This window comes from Culex pipiens, chromosome 3 (genome assembly GCF_016801865.2).
Source record: "Culex pipiens pallens isolate TS chromosome 3, TS_CPP_V2, whole genome shotgun sequence".
NCBI classification, from domain to species: Eukaryota; Metazoa; Arthropoda; class Insecta; order Diptera; family Culicidae; genus Culex; species Culex pipiens.
Genome location: NC_068939.1, coordinates 235,528 through 255,625, shown reverse-complemented (window position 1 = coordinate 255,625; position 20,098 = coordinate 235,528). Strand labels below are relative to the sequence as shown.

The 20,098-nt window shown below is 39.5% G+C and overlaps 3 protein-coding genes across 3 annotated transcripts; 2 read left to right on the top strand and 1 right to left on the bottom strand.

Annotated features, from left to right (window-relative positions):
* The first annotated feature begins 591 nt into the window (after positions 1-591).
* On the top strand, positions 592-1,977 carry LOC120430973 (queuosine salvage protein). Its single transcript, XM_039596105.2, has 2 exons — positions 592-814; positions 971-1,977. Exons 1-2 carry the CDS (start codon positions 716-718, stop codon positions 1,883-1,885), a joined length of 1,014 nt encoding a protein of 337 aa, XP_039452039.1. The 5' UTR covers positions 592-715; the 3' UTR covers positions 1,886-1,977.
* Positions 1,978-3,140: 1,163 nt separating this feature from the next.
* On the bottom strand, positions 3,141-9,196 carry LOC120430974 (V-type proton ATPase subunit C). Its single transcript, XM_039596106.2, has 9 exons — positions 8,981-9,196; positions 8,093-8,282; positions 7,884-8,037; positions 4,997-5,183; positions 4,831-4,929; positions 4,353-4,608; positions 4,199-4,296; positions 4,000-4,135; positions 3,141-3,934 (listed from the first exon to the last, which is right to left on the bottom strand). Exons 2-9 carry the CDS (start codon positions 8,222-8,224, stop codon positions 3,839-3,841), a joined length of 1,158 nt encoding a protein of 385 aa, XP_039452040.1. The 5' UTR covers positions 8,225-8,282; positions 8,981-9,196; the 3' UTR covers positions 3,141-3,838.
* A 6,993-nt stretch (positions 9,197-16,189) lies between these two features.
* Positions 16,190-19,803, top strand: LOC120430979 (alpha-N-acetylgalactosaminidase). The gene is made up of 9 exons (XM_039596117.2): positions 16,190-16,527; positions 16,686-16,870; positions 16,928-17,102; positions 17,169-17,263; positions 17,486-17,588; positions 17,913-17,971; positions 18,030-18,242; positions 19,027-19,188; positions 19,249-19,803. Exons 1-9 carry the CDS (start codon positions 16,383-16,385, stop codon positions 19,396-19,398), a joined length of 1,287 nt encoding a protein of 428 aa, XP_039452051.1. The 5' UTR covers positions 16,190-16,382; the 3' UTR covers positions 19,399-19,803.
* Positions 19,804-20,098: the final 295 nt, after the last annotated feature.

Below are 20,098 nucleotides of genomic sequence, written 5' to 3'. Positions count from 1 at the left end.
TAAAAGAACAAACTATTATTTATATTAAGCAATTTATTTTTATTCTACCTGTTGTACAGCAAGAGGATAAATGAAAAAGACTGCTAACTCTCTAACTAGGTCAAATAAGGACTTATTGATTGAACAGGTACAGCTGGGACAATTATGCGTAGAAAGGTAGCTTAGGGTGTAAAAATATGAATTGTCTTTTCTGCCCATGTTCGCATAAATGTCCCATTTGCAAAACAGCTAGCTGAGAAAAACGCGACACAAGTTTGTCTCACACATAAGGCTTCATGAAAAACCGAAATTTTGATCCAGGTTTCTTGAACAAAGTACTGGATATTTTTTATTTTTCTGATAGAGCACATGATTTCAAACCTAACTGTTTCAATAACTCAAAAGTGATGAATATGCATATGGGACATTTATGCGATCATGGGCAATTTGTCTCAGTTGCAAGTTTTTTAACATGGAACAATAATCGTTCGACGGCAGTAGATTTAGTTCTACACATGAAGTTACATTAAAACAGATTTTAGGTACAGCGTAGAATCAAAAAAATATCGCTGTCCTCTTTATTGCATAGTTGCGTCAAACATTGCCGTCAAACATATCGAAGACATCAAGATTAGACATTTAGTGGTTTGAATTCGCGCGGTTAACCTGCTTCTTTGCTCAGCTCTTGCCGAATAATAAACTAAAATCCTACGCAACTACTTATCGAACAGCGAAAATGGCTTGTCTATCACCAGCTGAATCCGGAGAATTTATTGTTAAAAATGCAAAATTTGTAAAAATCAATGAGGATGGAATAAGCAATTTAGTTCAGGAGGCAAGTATTTTCTTTGAAATTGTTATCAGTCAAGCGATAAAAAGTTCATGGCCACGAGGAATCATTCTTCTAAGGCATGTTTTATTGTTAATCTTATGTTAATGTTAAGCTGTGTTAAGTTAATTGATTTGAAATATATACTTATTCTAATTGCAGGTCATTGATGGCATTAAAAGTAAAGCTATTGATGTAGACAATTTTTCGCAACACGAATACCATCCAAAACCGAATGACCGCAATGCTCCAAACTGGATCTTCTTGATTGACACTTTGAACTTTTGCTTCTGGACTCCAGGCGATGCCACTAAATGGAAGGTTGAACAACAAACAGGATATTTTTCACTATGTGCTGCAGTCAATCGTGCTTTAAAGGAAGGCATCGACATAACCAATCCAATATACTACTCGAACATTACATTGGCTGATCTGGAGAATATCCTACGTTCCGACGATGGCCAAACCAAGGCACCTCTACTAGAAGAGAGAGTCCGTTGTCTTCACGAAGTAGGCAAAATTCTGATCGAAAAATACGATGCAAATTTTGAAAATTGTATAAAGACTTGCAATCAATCGGCCAAGGCACTGCTGAAGCTAATTGTTGATGAATTTCCGTGTTACAGAGATGAAGCGATTTACAATGGACAAAAAGTATCTATCTACAAGAGAGCTCAAATTCTGGTAGGCGATTTATGGGCTTGTTATAGAGGAGAAGGACTTGGAATGTTCAATGACATCACAGAGATAACAATGTTTGCAGATTATAGAGTGCCTCAAGTTTTGGTTCATTTCAAAACAATGGAATATACCGATGATTTGATGAAGGCTTTAAAGTCCGACAAACTTATGGAAAATGGGTGCACTGAAGAAGTTGAAATAAGAGGTGCATCGATTTATATTGTAGAACGGCTCAAAGCGTTGGTACTAGCGGAATTGAAGACAAACCATCCCGAGATATCGACGAAAAATGTTAATGCTGTTTTACTGGATCATTTTCTATGGGACTATCGACGAAAGCATGCATCTGAACTGGAGTATATTCCTTTCCATAAAACCATTAGTGTTTACTATTAAAAACATAAACTTGTTTTGTGTGCTGCCATCGTTTCAAACTGCAAGTCAATGAATGTATAATATCGTTAAATAAATTCCACAAACTATTTCTACCCTAAACTTTTTTTTAATATTCGAAAAGAAACCCATCATAGCTTATTCCTAAGATAAGTTATCGAACCTAGATTGCAGCTTGAATTGGAGCCACATTGGAGTAAATTTTTCAATGGATGTTCGCAATTCGTCGGAGCGAGTTGTGGCGCTATATCCACGGCAATTTGTGTCCAAGGGCATTCGTGGAAATACAATGTCCCATCCCAGAGGGTCCCGGAGTACCAAACCTTCTTAGCATGGTGCTCCCAACGAATACAACCAAATCTCTGAGCGTAGTGTGTCCCCACGCTTCCCTGTCGATTCAGAATTGTGTTGTTATTCGAACACTCTGTGCTCAAACTCAACCCAATTACGAATCATCTCTGCGATACGGCTTTACGCAGTAGGCCTGGCCGCTTTAACGCTTGGGATGTTTCAATGCATTCCAATGCAATGCACAGTGGGAAAAAAGGGCCCAAAAAATTACCGCAACATGATTTCGCGCAAACCATCGATTGCTATACACCAAAAGCTGCGTTTTTGCACCAGGAACAATAATCCGATGAAAAATCGCACTGCACGGACCAGTGGCCGGAGTACAGGCCACCGGAAGATTCGGATTTTTGGAAAAAAGTGTCAGATTTATCCAATTGTGAACTGATAAGCTTTCTTCTTTCATGAATAGTCATGCAAAACAATCCTAGAATAATATTAAATACCATATGACCCATCGGAACAGGTTCCACCGATCTCCGGTGGCCACATCCGTAACCGCATTAGGAAACCGCGTAAACTAGTCATGCGACGTATCAAACTTCTTCTCGGAATACACACGTCCGGCTTCAGCAAAAATTTATAGAGTTATCTACGTGCGCATGTATTGCGTGTACGTACACGAAAAAGATTAAGGTTAAATTTTGTACCGGCCAGCAAAACAAATGGCGTGCAAGTGTGCGTGAGAGCGGGCTTAGATAACTCTATGCCATGCCCCTTGCCGACACCACCAACGACATAATTCCTCGGGCAGTCCAGGTCAACCAAAAGTTCCTCCAGGGGGGAAAACCGGATAGAATTTAACATAATAATCATTTTTTTGCTTTCAAAACTAAAATAAAATGCTTCAAACAAGTTAAAAAAGTATTATTTGAGGGAAGAATAGTAAAACACAGTTTGGGACAAAATATTCGCTTTTGGAATGATTTATTTTTATTTACACAAATAATTTTCTGAATGTCTTATATAATGGTTGTTCTGTTTTCTACATTGAAGTACACATACACATGACGATTCATGGATGCATTTTTATTGTTCAACATTGCATAAATTTAATTTTTTTCCAACATCGTGTTCGTGTCTTTTTATGATAATTAAAAAATATATTACTTTCAACACATAAAAAATACAATGAAGTTACATTCTGAACCGGATTCCTTTTGCAACAGTTTTAATGCAATCAACCAACAAGGAACGTTACAAAATTAATCCGTTTCATGCTTTGAGCTCTTGTATGTACTTTAATCAATTTCTTTTAAACCAGTTATCATTTGAAACTAAAAGTTCCAATCACTACATATTGTTTCTTTGAGTTTTATATGCTCGAAAAACCCTTTTTAGTAATTAAACGGCAATTTACTTATCTTACAAATCAATATTATTTAAAATAATCAACAGTTAAACAAATTACAACAAAAAGTCGATAGAAATTTGGAGTTGCATCTTGGTACAACTAGGGTGTGTTACATGTCCATATGATTTATCTAACGTCTGTGTTATCAAGTACTGCTTCAGCCAAAAGGATAAGAATGCGCGGATCATTGTGACGGAACAGGATTGCGACGGCGAAGAATATTTGATGTAATCAATCCACTCATGCGAAACCGGTTAGACCTTGTTCTCGACCATGTCGATATTCAACTTGTAATAAACGTACGGATAGTACTCCGACTGTCCAAACCCAAGTCCGGGGATATCAACATTCTGTAACAAAAAAATAAACAAACAATTATTTTCATTACACATACATTGAATTTTAAGTAACTTACATCGGCGTTGCCACCAGAGGATGCTGCTGATCCATCCAAATGGCCATACAGCTGATTCAGTACGTCCCGCAAACGCTTGGTGTTTTTCTTGTTCGGGTGAATCAGAATAGCTTGAAAGTTAACTGGCAATCCGTATCTGAATTAAGTACATTAAAAATAAATAAACAATTTCGAATGCCTTATTGGAAACTAAACTAACCTCAAAACTGATTCCACGAAAACACGAAGTGCTTTAACATGAATCCAAGCACAGAAACATTCGCTAAAGTTTACCTTCAGCCATCTGACCAAGGGGCCCTGTTGAATCAAAACTATTAGTTTAATATCACAACATTAACCAGCACAAAACTTACGAATTGTTTTTTCTTGTCGGTCACAAGTTTCGTTATTTCATTTTTACCCGCTGCGAGTTCCTCCTCATTATAGGTAAATTCACGCACAACGAATTTTCGCTCGCGTGCATGAAGCTTGAATTCATCGACAACCTTTTTAAACAGTGTCACCGTGCATAGTGCGTAATCATTATCCTGGGTAATCATCTGTGACGAACGTGGTACAATCATGTCGGTGATTTTTTCATAGTTGACGTTCCAATCATTAATCATTTGTCTGCAAAAGTCATTGAATTTTACACTTTGTTTCCAGCTATTCGCATTTACCTGTTTTTCGAAAACCAACTCAACTTATTTAGAAATGCAGGAATGGTTAAAAAAAATACTTTTCATCATCCACTCCTCTGCTAACTTGAGGAGGTTTGCTTAGCTTGGAACAATTTTTTTTCAGGTACACTCCTCACAAGAATTGTACATTATAGATCATAGTTAAACTTACTTTGGCACGATCACAAGCAACGTTGTCAAGTACTCCGAGTCCAAAATGAAGTGTTCTCTTTTCACAAGGTCAGCTAAATTGCGAGTCAACAAACTTCCTCTGAAATATATTAAAAATATATGGTGTAGGCAACTTCTACCATTATATTTTTTTTAAAAAAACCTACGTCTGCTTTTTCTCCAAGTTCTGCAGATTTCCTTTCAGGTTGTTATATGCAGCTGACTTGGTTTTCAGATCAGCATCAATTTGACCAACCTGTTTCGAAATTATGTCAGCAATATTGCGCAGCGATTGTTTGGTTGGATACTTGGCTAAATCCCACTGGAATCTGGTGATGTAGGTAGTCAGGTCATCTAAAGAGTAACAATCCCAAATTATACAAAGTCAACAACTACAAATTATTCAATAAGAATAAAACAATCGTAGAAGATATATTCAAAAAAGGTCTCGGCACACATGTCTTTGAAGCAAGGGGAATATATTTTCAAAAGCTTCAAGTTCGATTTTAGAATACAATTTTATCACTTGCATTCGTTCCCAACTTTCAACTGCTTGAAATAAAGGGAATCAATTACAAATCAACTCAATAAAATAAAGTAACCAAAACATAGCATAATAATCGGGATTGGAACAGCGTGCAGGTCAAGGGACATACCTAAGGAAAAGTGCGTATTTTAGGGGAAACACAAAGGGATTTTGTGTATTGATACAACTTATGGGAAAAAGTTTGCAAAATCAAATTAATTTTGCGCTTGGTAAAACTACCACATAAAATCAGGCTGAAATGCTCATAACAAGGTGCTGGTGGAAATATCGAAAAGTTGTAGATGTAGAAGTAAAACAACAGAGTATAATTTAAACAAAGAAACAACGAATGTGTACCAAGTGTCTGACCTAGACAGATCGGACCATACGCCAAGGGCATCGCACCGTTCCTAATCGATGATGAAATCATATATGTACTAGTTGCAGCATCAAACTTCGCCCCGTACATTTCATGCTCCATGGTTTCTGGACTAGAACGCCCTTGGCTACCGCAGCAACTGCTCACCGGTGACGAACGAAATATTACGCTTCCACCGGTTGTTCCGCCGCAAATATGGCTGGATGAGCGGCTCCTATGTACGCAACAAAATAGTCGGGTTTCGAACATTTTACAAGATCTGAATTTGATAAATATTTCGTGATAGAGGCAGCAATGAAACAAGACACGTATAAACAGCAATTAAAACAAACGACACTATTTTTGAATTTTCGTCAATCTCCATTTTTTGTCCAATTCCGTACATTTTACATAAACAAATGGTTTGGTTTACACTGCATTTTAAATTATTCCAATTGATTTCTGCACACAAAAGAAACATCTACACATTAGACATGAAATACTATATACAAAAATAAAAACCTTATTTTTTTTTATTTTGTTAATACTTCAAAAATTTGCTTCTTCAATTTGCATAGTTAACAAAAATTCATGACCGACTTATTTATTTACATCGAATAAAACATATCAATACTATACTGTGAGTTCACATGGAACTGACACTCATTGAAATGTACAATACAATCTAAAATTTATAATGCAAATATGACATGGAAGTTGGATAGAAATAGAAAGACATAGCAGTAGACTGTACGTGTACACAAGTGAAAAAGGAACTTATTCCGAAGCACATGTGCTCATGATGATTTTTGCAATCACTTCGCGGAACACTCGGAATTTGGGAATGACGTACAAAAGTGGACACACTGAAAACAAGTCTGCTGAAATTCTAAGCAGCGAGAAACATTGCACAGCAATAAAACATAGAGAAAATACAGCGTGATGCAATTTGGTCTTATTTTGCAGCTCGCTTCCATCCGGTACCTGGATTTGTGTGAACTTTTACGTCTGTGAAACCACCATTCGAAGCTGCTCTCGTGGTCTTCACGATCATGTTCTGAATCAGCATCAGGTGTCAGCACATTACAATTAATACTGTAACTACGTTTTCGACTGCCGAAGGAAATTGAGGGTCCATTCGATGATTTTGTCTGAACGTCATGACCACTAATATCACTCGTTTGCTCGGTTACTTCAATTGTGACTGGTGAATCAATGACTGATTCTGATCTCGGATAAACACATGCCAACGAATCTGCATCCCGCTCCGACCCAGATGCAGACGATTGCGTCTTCTGCGAGCAGCAGCAACTAGGCGAATTTGTCCCGTGGCTGCAGTCATCAACGCAAGAGCGTTGCCTTTGCAACTGTTCACATGACTTGTTTTGCGAAGATGGCGAGTTACAGGATTGTATCTCATCAGGATCCACTTCATCTGAAGGAGATTCTTCCGGTTGGGCAGCACCTTATTGTATGTAGGTGGCTTATATTTAATAAGATTACTACTACCACAACCGATGTTAGGTGAAGAGATGAAATGAATTTCGCTTAACAAAAAAGGGTTCTTTTAGTATAATCATAAGTGAGTGAACATCATGTAAACATAAAAATAAACTTCGAATAACCATAAACTGGAGCGAACAGGATCTTCAAGGATAATGTTACTAGTTATATGTGTAACATTATAAAAATTACAATGTAAAGTAATTAGAGCGTACATAAAATAAATAGACAGTAATTTATATATCCTACATGTATTTTATCGCCCCAGTTTACGAAACTTGTTTGTTAATCGATTGAAGTCCAATTTTCAAATAATTGCTTTGGCATACCTTTCGTTTGTATAATTGATCCTCGATGGGCATGGTCTTAACTCAAATAGGAAACAATTTTGTCAAACTTAAGTAAACATTTTGTAGTGTCGATAAGCAAAACGGGAAATATTTTTGAAGCATGGGTATTGTTTAAGAAATGCAATTAAATCTTTAAATTGTCAATCTTCGTATGAAATCAAATTTTTGAAAATAAACAAAGGATTAATTAAATTTAGTTGAACGTAAGAGATTAAAAAATGAGCAGTTATGAAAGTTTGGTGCGAGCGATATTTTGTTTTGCTAATAATTCGTCGATTTTGTTCAAGGTTGGAATAGTTTTGTCATGTTATACTTACTGTTATTGGCTTGCAAGTTTTCATATAGCTTATCCCGTTGATCTTCGAGGACATCTCCCAAATAAGAGGCAATTTTGCGAGTTGATTGTTCAACGTATGCATCGAGTTTACCCAAATCATCCGACAGACCCACCAGTTGATCGAGGGTACCAACCTTGAAAGAAATTGACAGTTATAGCACCCAGTTTTTTTCCAACTGGAATTGTTACCTTAAGGTCGGGAATGTGGAACTTGAAATTTTCGCACAGATTATTTTGCTTGCTGGTCAGGTTGTTCATCGTTTCCCAGGTCTGCTGACAGGTCTTGTCGCCTGGAGCCGATATTAACCAGTATTCAGACATCTTCGGTTTGTGTTTTTTACTATGAAACTGATATAACCAAAATTACTGGTGACTCCGCCTGTAAACAATAAAATTTGTCTATAACAATAACTCAGTCACTATGGATAACCTTAATACAAAAGTGCAAGTACGATGGCTATATTGATTGCAGCATTTTCCAAACACAAGAAAGTTTGTTTGCGTCTCATCTAGTCATTAAAGTGATTATTTTCCTGCTAAAAATCAATAGACAACAAACATTCAATGATACACAGTACATCACTTTTTCTAAGGTTCAATGTTTTGATTCGGACTATCATTCGGAACTTATGCAATTTTAACTTAGGCGTGTATTCGTCACTAGAGCGAGCTAAATGAAAAAAAAATGGTCAGCTGTTTTGACTGATAAGTCACATGACATATTTTTCAAGTTTGATGATTCCCGAGATGTAGAAATTCTGTCTCAAGTAAATTATAACTATTTACTGCATCAGCAGGAGTTTAATTGATATGTTTTAACAAAACATATCAAGATCACCCAGTGATTATCGATTTTTGGTTTTATACTGCTACGTACTATCGTTAAGTCGAATGATGCATCGAAATGTAATATTCAAAATGAAATAAATCCAAAAAAAAATCCACTACCATGTTTTAAGCAATCGTTTGATTGTAAGTTTGTAGAATATCGCACCTGAGCAATATTTTATAATAAAATCTCGACTAATCTGCACAAGAAACCATCCTTATGATATGTGATATAAATATGCAACGCACCTTCCACACACTTCCAATGGAACTGGATCAGCTAGACACGAACTGGAATTGTACAATCCGATTCCCGGGGAAACCACAGGGAACAAATAATTGCACAACCACGGAGTTCTTCTAGGATTTTTGCGATAAACGACCACGACCAGAGATGAAAACTTTCAGCTTTACTAGAGCTCCACCATTGCAATTCACGTGACAGCCAAAGTGTCAGTGTGATGGTTTTGCCTTCCTTCTACGTCTGTTTCTTCTGGGGAAAAATGTACTTACACCGGCACATCATTTGGGTTTTGTGTAAAATTACTCAATTTTCACAGTAGATTTTTTTCAGCAAAGTGTTTGTAGCTAAATATTTTTTGTCTTTTTTTCAATTACCTTTTACATTACCGGAAAAAATAATGAAAGTTATATGAAACATGTACACAAAAACAGTCATGCGCTTAAAAAAATACGTGCCAATTATTGAAAAAATACTCTTCGCTACCTTTTTCATTACCTATTCGACTTCACATTTACCAACATGATTTGACAATGTGAATGACATAAGATAATGTCAAAATGACATCGGTAATGCACTATTACAAAATAAGGGCCGTGGATTGAAAAACATATAGTTCACTTAAATTGCTTGCAACGTGACACGATAACTAGAAGTTTGATTCAGTATTGCAGTAATGTTTAAGTGTTTATTTTTTTAAATAACGTACAGTCATCCCACATCCCAATCGGAACTTTCGTGAAGATTTTGATTTTTCATTTTTGTTGTTTTTTCCTTGAAAAAAATTAAAGTGAGTCAAATATTTATAGATTTTTCTTTTGAAAAGGTCCTATCAGCTATTGAGTTTCATATGTTTATAGGATCTATTTAAGAAAACTCTCTCTCCAACATTTCAAAAAGCATCATGTACACACCATCCTTTTTGAGAAAAATGCATTTATATGTTGAGCATCCATTTTCAATTCCCATTTTAATATAAAAGCAAAATAAGATGTTCTAATGATAACAAACGATGAAAAACGTTGCTTTTATTGACAATAAAACATTATTTCCGTAATTTTATTTGAGAAAAACAAACATAACTTCTTTTGAAATCACCAACGTCGATATCACCCTGCTGTCATTGAGGGGGACGCTTTGTTATGATTCGTTTTTCTTTGGCGAATGTACATGGCGCTTTTTTCATGTTGCTTTTTTTTCGTCACGAGGTTCATGTAGTCTTTTATTTGACAGGTTGACAGGGCTATATAAACAGTAACTGTTGATGGCAGAGATTTTGTTTATGTTACTTTATTTAAAATCATGATTAAAAAGACTTTACTGAAGTAACTTATGCTCATTTTTGGTGGAGAGGTAGCTTATTAGGAGTACTTTCAGAATATGCAATAACCCAGAAAGTGTCAAAATGTACATGATGGCTTTTGAAATGTTACCGTCGATTTATGCACTTTAACGGTGCACACAAGCAGAGCTTTTGCACCCAGATTTTTGTTACAGACATTTTAGTATCTTCAAAACTACGGGTGGACCATCCAAAAACCACGTTGAAACCTTTTTTTCCACAAAGTAATTTACAACATAGTTTCACTATTTGTACAACCACGTTGTTGCAGGATTGGGTCGGTATGTTTGACAACTTTGAAATAAGCAGACAACAACTTTCTTCGTTGCTGTGTACCCTTAAGCTAGTTTGTGACAATTTTGAACTTCTGATAACTTTTTCTAGTACACCCAAAGGAAAATTATATATCAAAATCTGCAACAGTGGATTTGCTGCAGAAAATTGTTGAGATGGCAACCACTGCCCCATTACCTTTGCGCGCTACTGCGTCAACAGAACTGTCAGCAGATGTTCCTGTTTACTTTGTTTACAATAAATCTTAGTCTATTAACAACCGCTCTAAACGTAACACACGTGTTTTAATTATCCTCCTGTAAGCCATCCGAACCTCTTTTAGGTTATGGGCCCAGCCCGTTGCTAATCCGGGTTGTCGTTTCACAGTAAACTTGTCGGGATGTCGGAGGACGCGGTTGTGCGCGAGGATCGCTACCATGTCGCGCTGTTTGACGGCAGGAACTTTGCCGCGTGGAAGTATCGAGTTCTGGTACTCCTGGAGGAGTACGAGCTGGACGACTGCATTCTACACGAGGTTGGAGAGCTTCCTGAGCTGATTCCGAAGACGGAAGATTCGACGACGGTTTCGGCGGACAAGGAGAAGAGGCGGAAAGAGCAGCTGAAGAGAAGGCGGAAGTGCAAGCGTTTGTTGATCGAGCGCATTCACGATTCCCAGCTCGAGTACGTTCAGGACAAGCAGTCGCCGAAGGAAATCTGGACGACGCTCAAGAATGTGTTCGAGCGGAAGAGCGTCGCGAGCCGAATGCATCTCCAGCGGCAAATCCTGAGCATGCGATTCGACGGTGGCCGTTTGACGGACCACTTCTTGCGCTTCGACAAGCTGGTGCGTGAGTTCCGTGGAACCGGGGCCGTGATGGACGACATTGACGCGGTATGCCACCTTCTGCTGACGCTCGGGTCGGCGTTTGCTACCGTGGTGACGTCGATCGAGACCATGGCGGAGGAGAATCTATCGATGGAATTCGTCAAATGTCGGTTGCTAGACGAGGAGACGAAGCAGAAGGGTTTGGGCGTCGATTCGCTCACCGCCGGGAACGAGGCCGCTGCTTTCTCCGGAATGAAGATGCAGAAGAAGATCCGCTGCTTCAGCTGCAAAAAGGAAGGCCACAAGAGTGTAGACTGCACGGAGAAAAAGAAGAAGAAACAACAGTACTACCAAAAACAACACGGTGCGAAAGCAAACGTTGCTGGCACGAGTGAGCGGAACAGTGTTTGTTTTGTGGGCGTGAGCGGCGGCGAGCCGCAGAAAGTGCAGCGGCGGGTAAAGTGGTTCCTTGACTCCGGGGCGTCGGACCATCTGGCGCGAGAGAAAGAGTTGTTTGTCGAGCTGCACAAGCTGTCCAAACCGATCGAGATTGCTGTGGCCAAGGACGGGGAGTTTATTGTGGCCGAACACGCTGGCACTGTGAAGATGTTCTCTGTTGTGGGTGGCCGGTCCGTCGAGTGCATTGTGCAAGATGTCCTTTTTGTTCCGCAACTGCGCTACAACTTGTTTTCCGTGGTACGGATCGAGAAAGCCGGGATGCGGGTTGTTTTCGACGGTGGTAAAGCGCTGATTTACCGCGGCGACGAAATTGTTGTGTGTGGTGCTCGACGTGATAAGCTGTACGAGCTGGATTTTCGTCCTTTCGATTGCGAGAAGTCACTGTTGTCTTGTGGCCGCGTTCAGAGTGATTCTGTGTTGTGGCACCGTCGATTTGGCCACCTCAACGAGAGAAGTTTGACAGATCTCGCGCGAAACGACATGGTGTCAGGGCTGACACTGACAGTCGACAAAGGAGTCGACCAAACGATTGTCTGCCAGTCGTGCATCGAAGACGATTGGAGTCACTTTACCGTCGTGTTCCTGATGCGATCGAAGGACGAAGTGCTGGGCTGTTTCGAGCAGTACGAGGCGCTGGCCACGGCGAAGTTCCAGACGAAGGTTTCCCGTTTGCGGTGCGACAACGGTGGCGAGTACACCGGCCGGCGTTTCAAGCAGTTTTGCCGTACGAAGGGGATCCAGATCGAGTTCACCGTTCCGTACACACCGGAACAGAACGGGACGAGCGAGCGCATGAACCGGACACTGGTCGAAAAGGCCAGGACAATGCTGCTGGATTCGGGACTGGACAAGCGTTTCTGGGGGCAAGCGGTGCGAACGGCGGCATATTTGCTGAACAGAAGTCCGACCAGCGCAGTTGTTTACAAACAAACACCGTTCGAACTTTGGGAGAAGAAAAAGCCGGACGTTTCGAAGCTGCGAGTTTTTGGGTGCGAAACGTTTGTACATGTGCCGAAAGAACTCCGGAAGAAGCTGGACCCGAAGTCTTGGCGTGGTTTCCTGGTCGGTTACGCTGCGAACGGGTATCTGGTCTGGGATCCGGTCAACACACGAATTGTCACTGCTCGAGATGTGGATTTTGTCGAAGCCAAAACGACCGTGAAGAAGAACGACCAGCATGAAGTGGAGCAGTTCGTGGTGTGCCCGATTCCTGACGAAGCTGAAGAACCTGTCGCCCCTGTCGCGCCGGCCGAGCGCGAAGGAGAAGAAGAAGTGACGTCCGATGAAGAGTTCGGCAGTTTCGACGACGACGAAGAAGCTGACGGCGATCAAAAAGAACCGGACGCGGGAGGAGTTCCCGCCGCAGAAGAAGGTCCTGTCGGAGAAGATCCTGAAGTCGGCGCTGACGCTGATCCTGGTAGACCGCCGAGGGATCGTACAGCTCCATCCTGGCATCGTGATTACGATATGGATTACGCTGGTTTCGCCTTGTGTGCTACAAGTTTCCTTGACAACATTCCACAAACGATTGCTGAGCTGAAGAAACGGGACGACTGGAGCAGATGGAAATCTGCCATTGACGAGGAGATCGATTCGTTGGGGCGCAATAAAACTTGGACCTTGACGAAGCTCCCCGCTGGTCGCACGCCGGTCACCTGCAAGTGGGTGTTTCGTGTGAAACGCGGTGACGGAGTTGTGGCCGACAAATACAAGGCGAGACTGGTGGCTAGAGGCTTCAGCCAGAAGGTGGGATTCGACTACACGGAAACGTACTCCCCGGTGGCGAAGCTGGACACGCTGCGGCTGGTGTTGGCGCTGGCACATCGGCAAGAGATGCACGTTCACCAGATGGACGTAAAGACGGCGTTTTTGAACGGGATCCTGCACGAAGAAATCTATATGACGCAGCCTGACGGGTTTCAGCAGGGGAAGGACCTCGTTTGCCGACTGCATCGATCGCTGTACGGGCTCAAACAAGCGTCGAGGGCGTGGAACGAGCGTTTCGACGAGTTCATCCAGAAGCTGAAGTTCGTCCGTAGTCCTAACGACCAGTGCCTGTACGTACGAGGAACCGGAAGAGAGCAGATCATCGTAGTACTGTATGTTGATGACATTTTGGTTGTTGGGTCGTCGCTGAAGCTGGTGAAGGTCGTGAAAAAGTGCTTAAACGGAGAATTCGAGATGACGGACGCCGGCGAGGTGGGACAGTTTCTTGGATTGACCATCGATCGGCAGCCAGGGGTCATGCGAATCAGTCAGCGGCGATATTTCGAGAGTTTGCTGCAACGGTTCGGCATGATGGAGTGCAAACCGACGTCGACGCCGATGGAGAATCGATTGCGACTGGAGAAGGGAGTTGAAGCGCAGCGTACCACCAAACCGTACAGAGAACTAATTGGCTGTTTGATGTACGCGGCACTCACCACGAGGCCGGACCTGTCTGCTGCAGTAAACTACTTTAGCCAGTTCCAGGCATGCCCAAATGATGAGCATTGGATCCACCTTAAACGGGTGCTCAGGTATGTCAAAGGAACGCTGGATGTCGGGCTTGTCTATCGGATCGAGAAGGAGGCGCCGTTGCTGGAAGTTTTCTGTGACGCTGACTGGGCGAACGACCTGGTCGATCGACGATCGGTGACAGGGTGCATCTTCAAACTGTACGGTTGCACGGTGAACTGGATTACCCGGAAACAACCAACCGTTTCGTTGTCCTCGACGGAAGCTGAACTTGCAGCGCTGTGTACCGCCGCGTGCCATACTCTCTGGATGGTGCGGGTGCTCGCCGACTTGGGATTGAAGCCGGACGGGCCGATTCCCCTGCACGAGGACAATCAATCAACAATTCGGATTGCCGAGGATGCGCGTGATCACGGGAGGCTCAAGCACATCGACACGAAGTTTCATTTCTTGCGAGATTTGATCAACGAGGGAGTGTTGGAGCTAAAGTTCGTGCGTTCTTCGGCACAGCAGGCCGACATGATGACCAAGGGCCTTCCGGCGACTTCCTTCAGGGAGTTGTGCACGAAGATCGGGCTTGGACGGTGCTGTGGTTGAGCAGGGGTGTTGAGATGGCAACCACTGCCCCATTACCTTTGCGCGCTACTGCGCCAACAGAACTGTCAGCAGATGTTCCTGTTTACTTTGTTTACAATAAATCTTAGTCTATTAACAACCGCTCTAAACGTAACACACGTGTTTTAATTATCCTCCTGTAAGCCATCCGAACCTCTTTTAAAAATGTCATGTCATTTTTTAACTTTTTTCAGTAAACAATTTTTGTATTTTTTAAAAGTATTTTTTTTTAAATTCAATAACAGGATCTTTAAGAGGACATTCTGCCGCGTTGATTGATGTATAAAAGTTGGAACTTTAGTAGATTTTTATGTACTTATACATAAAAAAAAGTTTCCGTACAGAGGGGTACGGACAAATATTTGACTCACTGCAGAAGATATCGAGAGCGGAAGGTATCAAATTATAGAACGAAAAATTTGGCTTCGCCCTCTTTTTTGACGATTTCATAAAAACTTTTTATTCTTTAACTCGTAACTTTCCAACTACTAGATCAAAAGACTTTCTTCTGGTTGAATGTTTTAGGAAATTGTCAAGGAATTCATTAAAAATACAATATCAACCCTCAAATGCCTTCCTATATTGTTTCTTTGCAGTTTATTGTTTAAAACCCACACCCTCGGCGTTTTGACCGTGTCTGGACTAAAGAGCCTATGTATGACAATATTTTTATCGGATTCCTCGGGAAGTATCACATAATACCTACATACAAAATTGGAGGACCCGTGCGTTCCTGAGATAACTATTAACGAAAACGAATAAAAATCAACTTTTTTAACTAAAACTACGATAATTTTGAAATTTTAGCGATGAACTATACTTTTTTAGGTACTAAAAGTTGCGTCTTTCAGTTACGATTTATTTATCATTATGATTTAATTTCTAAACAATGTACAAATTCAACCCAAATCCATAAATTAATAAATAAATTATTACCTTGTGATTTGTACGTCTGACTAAAAGGATAGTAAAACTTTATTGTACATAACAATTCCGTAAGCCTTTAAAAATGTTGAATAGCATGTAATTTTAAATATTTTGTGAGAAAATAACAATGTGTTGTATCGAAAAAAAAAATCAGCTAATAACGTTTGTTTAACCCAAATAGAAGTTGATAGCAGCATTCCTACCATAAATACTTAGAGATTACGCCTTCGATCCACTTTAATACAGGGACTACTGACCAAAGAGAGAAAGTAATCTCTTATGCAACTTTGGTTATCATGAAATAATCAGCTGAACCCTGAGTTCTACCTCTTTATGATCCCTTGCACCTATGAAATAACTAGTGTATTGACATTAAGATAAACACTTCAAAGACAATGGTACCTCCAGCTGAGCTGTTCTTGAGATATTTTTTCGTTGTGAAGGCATATAAAAGCTCGTTCCAAAACACTTACCAATTTAGTTCATTTTTATTTGAGTAAAAGCTAACACTATGCGTGGGATAGTAGTACTGATTGCTTGTTTTCATTTTTGTGTTGTTCTCGGTCTTGAAAATGGATTGGCACGGTTACCACCTATGGGCTGGATGACTTGGGAAAGATTTCGTTGCATAACTGACTGCAAAAAATATCCAACAGGTAAATTTTGAAACTGGATTGAACGCATTGAACTAATAATAATCATTAACATTAACACCTCTGTGACCATCGGTCATACGTGAAGTATCGCAACATTTCAATTTCCTTTATTTGAACAATATAAAAAATAATTCTAGCTAAACGTATGTGCTTTTAAGAATGCATTTCAGAAAATTTGATTATGAGAACTGCTGACCTGATGGTTTTGGAGGGATATCTAGATGCAGGTTATGAATATGTAAATATCGATGACTGCTGGATGATGAGGGAAAGAGACTCGGAAGGAAAGTTGCATGCAGATCCAGAGCGTTTCCCCAGTGGGATAAAATATTTATCAGATTATGTACATATTTTAATAATGTCTTTTTAATGACCCATACTAAATATGTGAATTTTACAGATACACTCAAAAGGACTTAAATTCGGAATATACCAAGACATTGGTACTCACACATGTGCTGGATATCCAGGAATGAAAAATTACTTTGAAATAGATGCAAAAACCTTTGCTGAGTGGGAAGTAGATTTTATTAAAATCGATGGATGTTATGCAGACGAAGTTAAAATGGTTGATGGTAAGTACTAAGTATATGATTTGATTCAATTATACAATTATGCATTTTCTTCAAAATTAAATTCAGATTATATATATTTTGGAGAGCTTATGAACCAAACTGGTCGACCAATCTTATACTCTTGCAGTTGGCCGGCTTATCAGGAGTATAACGGGATAACTGTAAGTTCATAATTGTACAATTCCATGTATTGCATTTTTTAATCCCGTAGTCAATTTCAAAACGGCGTTACCTTGGATTTAAACAAACAGTCTAAATTCAAAATTTACTACGGATTTCAAAATCTTAGACAATTTCTTGCCATTTCTCACTGTTTTCCTAATTTGCGAATAGTTTCGCTTAAATAGTAAAAAGTTAATTTATTTAATTATTTATATATTTAGCCAAACTACGAGACGCTTAAGAAGACCTGCAATATGTGGAGAAATTGGGGTGATATCGAAGATTCTCATAGCTCGGTTGAATCAATTACGCAGTACTTTTCTGGTATGTTATCATTACCCAATAACATTTTAATTAAGATACTTTCATGTTTAATTATACTGTAATAACCATTCTTAAAAACTCAACTGAAATGTAAGGGGTTTACCCAAGCATTAACGTAATTTAAAGAAATAGAAAAAAAAAAACGATTTAATAATATTGACCATAACTCTCCATACAAGTAGAACCACAACTTCAGTCTACTATCCATTTTTTATTTTAAATTTATTTATTTTTGATTACACATCCCTTTTGAATAGAAAAAAACCCTTTTTCAAATTGTTGTTTAATGGTGTTTCATTTAGTTAATTAACGATCTTTTTTTAGACAATCAGGACCGCATTCAACCACATTCTGGGCCAGGCCACTGGAATGATCCAGATACGGTAGCTTATTACTATTGCAGATCTAAGAAATTCAAATCTAATAAATCTCTTTTACCAGCTCGTTCTTGGCAACTATGGCCTCAGTTATGAACAGAGTAAATCACAATTGGCAGTATGGACTATTCTCGCGGCACCTTTTCTTCTATCTAATGATCTAGCAAGAGTTACACCGGATGTAAAAGCTCTTCTTTTGAATAAAGAGATAATTGCGATGAATCAAGACTCCTTAGGCATTCAAGGGTTGTTAGTAAAAACAGTCAACAATATCGAGGTAGGTGATATTTGTCGAGCTACCGTGGCCGTGAGGTTACGGATTTCGCCTTGTAAGCGGAAGGTGATGGGTTCGATTCCCGTCTGGCTCGGCAACGTCAGATCCCTTAAAAGAGCAAATCTGCTCACTGGGAATACTGACCGGTAGGGGATGGGTTTCGACTAGCGGCGTGCTGGGTTTCCAATCCAGAGGTCGTGAGTTCGATTCTCGTACCGGGATGATGAAATTTAAAAAGAAAACACTTCAGTACAGCTACAAGATTTCTAATACAGTTCTCAGATATTATAACTGAATCTGATATCTATAACTTTGAGATCTTTTTTTTTTTTTCAAATTGCGGCATTGGTTTAGCACACAGAAGAAACTTTGGAAACAGCTGCGAATTGGAAACCAAATTTGAATTACAAATTAGCGTCTAAGAATCACAGATTCTAGAGAATAATACCTAGGGGGAAACTAACAATTTCCTTCAGGTTTAATATCATTTGTCCATATGTTATGGACATTGTACATCTGTATCACACATTTGTATCATAAGAACTAACTATTTTCCTAATTACGTTGTTTTCAAGTTGTTTGAGTAAACACATTTGGTGTAAGGTGAAATTTGGAGCAAAACTGCTAATAAGACAATAGTACATGAACGGCTGTAATAGATAGTTTTCCCCTACCGCTAGCTGATTTATCTACTTTTTGAGCACGAGAAAAACCTGATCTTATCCGTTCGCCTTTGTAACAGCCTAAAACTAATTCCGGTTTTTTACATATTTTATCTCGTTTTCAGATATGGAAAAAACCTATTCTACCGAAGGTGAAAGATGAGATGACCCATGGCATAGCTTTTGTAAGCCGACGAGCCGACGGAGCACCGTATTCCGTCAGTGTCAAGGTGATTGAAGATCTTGGACTAGATGGCAGCCAGTATATCAAAGGATACATGGTTTACGTAAGTTTAAATTTCACGATCTAATCAAATATTGTTTTAACACATTTTAAACTTTTGCAGGATCTTTTTGACGCAGAGCATAAACCATTTTTCGTTAAAGTAAATGGAACTTTCAACACACGTATCAACCCAACGGGAGCAAACTTATACCGGTTTGAACCTGTACTTAATATAATTCTTCGAGGAAAAACTGATATAAACATGTACTAGGAATATTATACTTTATACAGAAAACTAAATTTTAATTTTTAATATTACAAATCCGTTGGTAATAATAACTCATGTTATGAAATGGACGTTGGACGTTCATTAGGGTGCCCAGAATATGGGACCTTTTTTCAAAACCTCGCTCCACAAGTTGATTATTGTTCCTTGAGCTATTTTAGGACTCTGGGTTACATATGAGCAAAATCGGTCATGTTCGGCCATACTCCAGGGTGAAGTTTGTATGGGAAAATCGAAAAAATGTATGAAAAACTCATGTTTTACGGTGTTGTTTGCAGGGCGCACTACTTCCATCCAAATATTCTCAAAAGTGAGATTCTCACTGGAAATTATTAATTTCATTTCATTTCATTTATTTCGTTGTTTAAGCATAACTTGTGTGAAGTTACTATCCTAAGCTGAGATGTGGACTACCTTTCAACAGCTGATTAATGCAAAGTTGGGAACAGAGTTTGCGGGTGCTTAATGAATCGAGTAAATCCACCAAAGAAAAAAAAAATAACCTTCGAAAAAGATTATTGGAAATTTAATCTTCTACAACTTTGTCGAACATGCCAAAGCTGTAAAACTCGATCCTGAAAAGTTATTAGCGATTTAAAAATGTCATTTCTGCATGAAAAACATTTTTTCACCAACTTTAGGCTCGAGTATCAATGGGTTAATCATAATCAATTTCGCTCAAAAT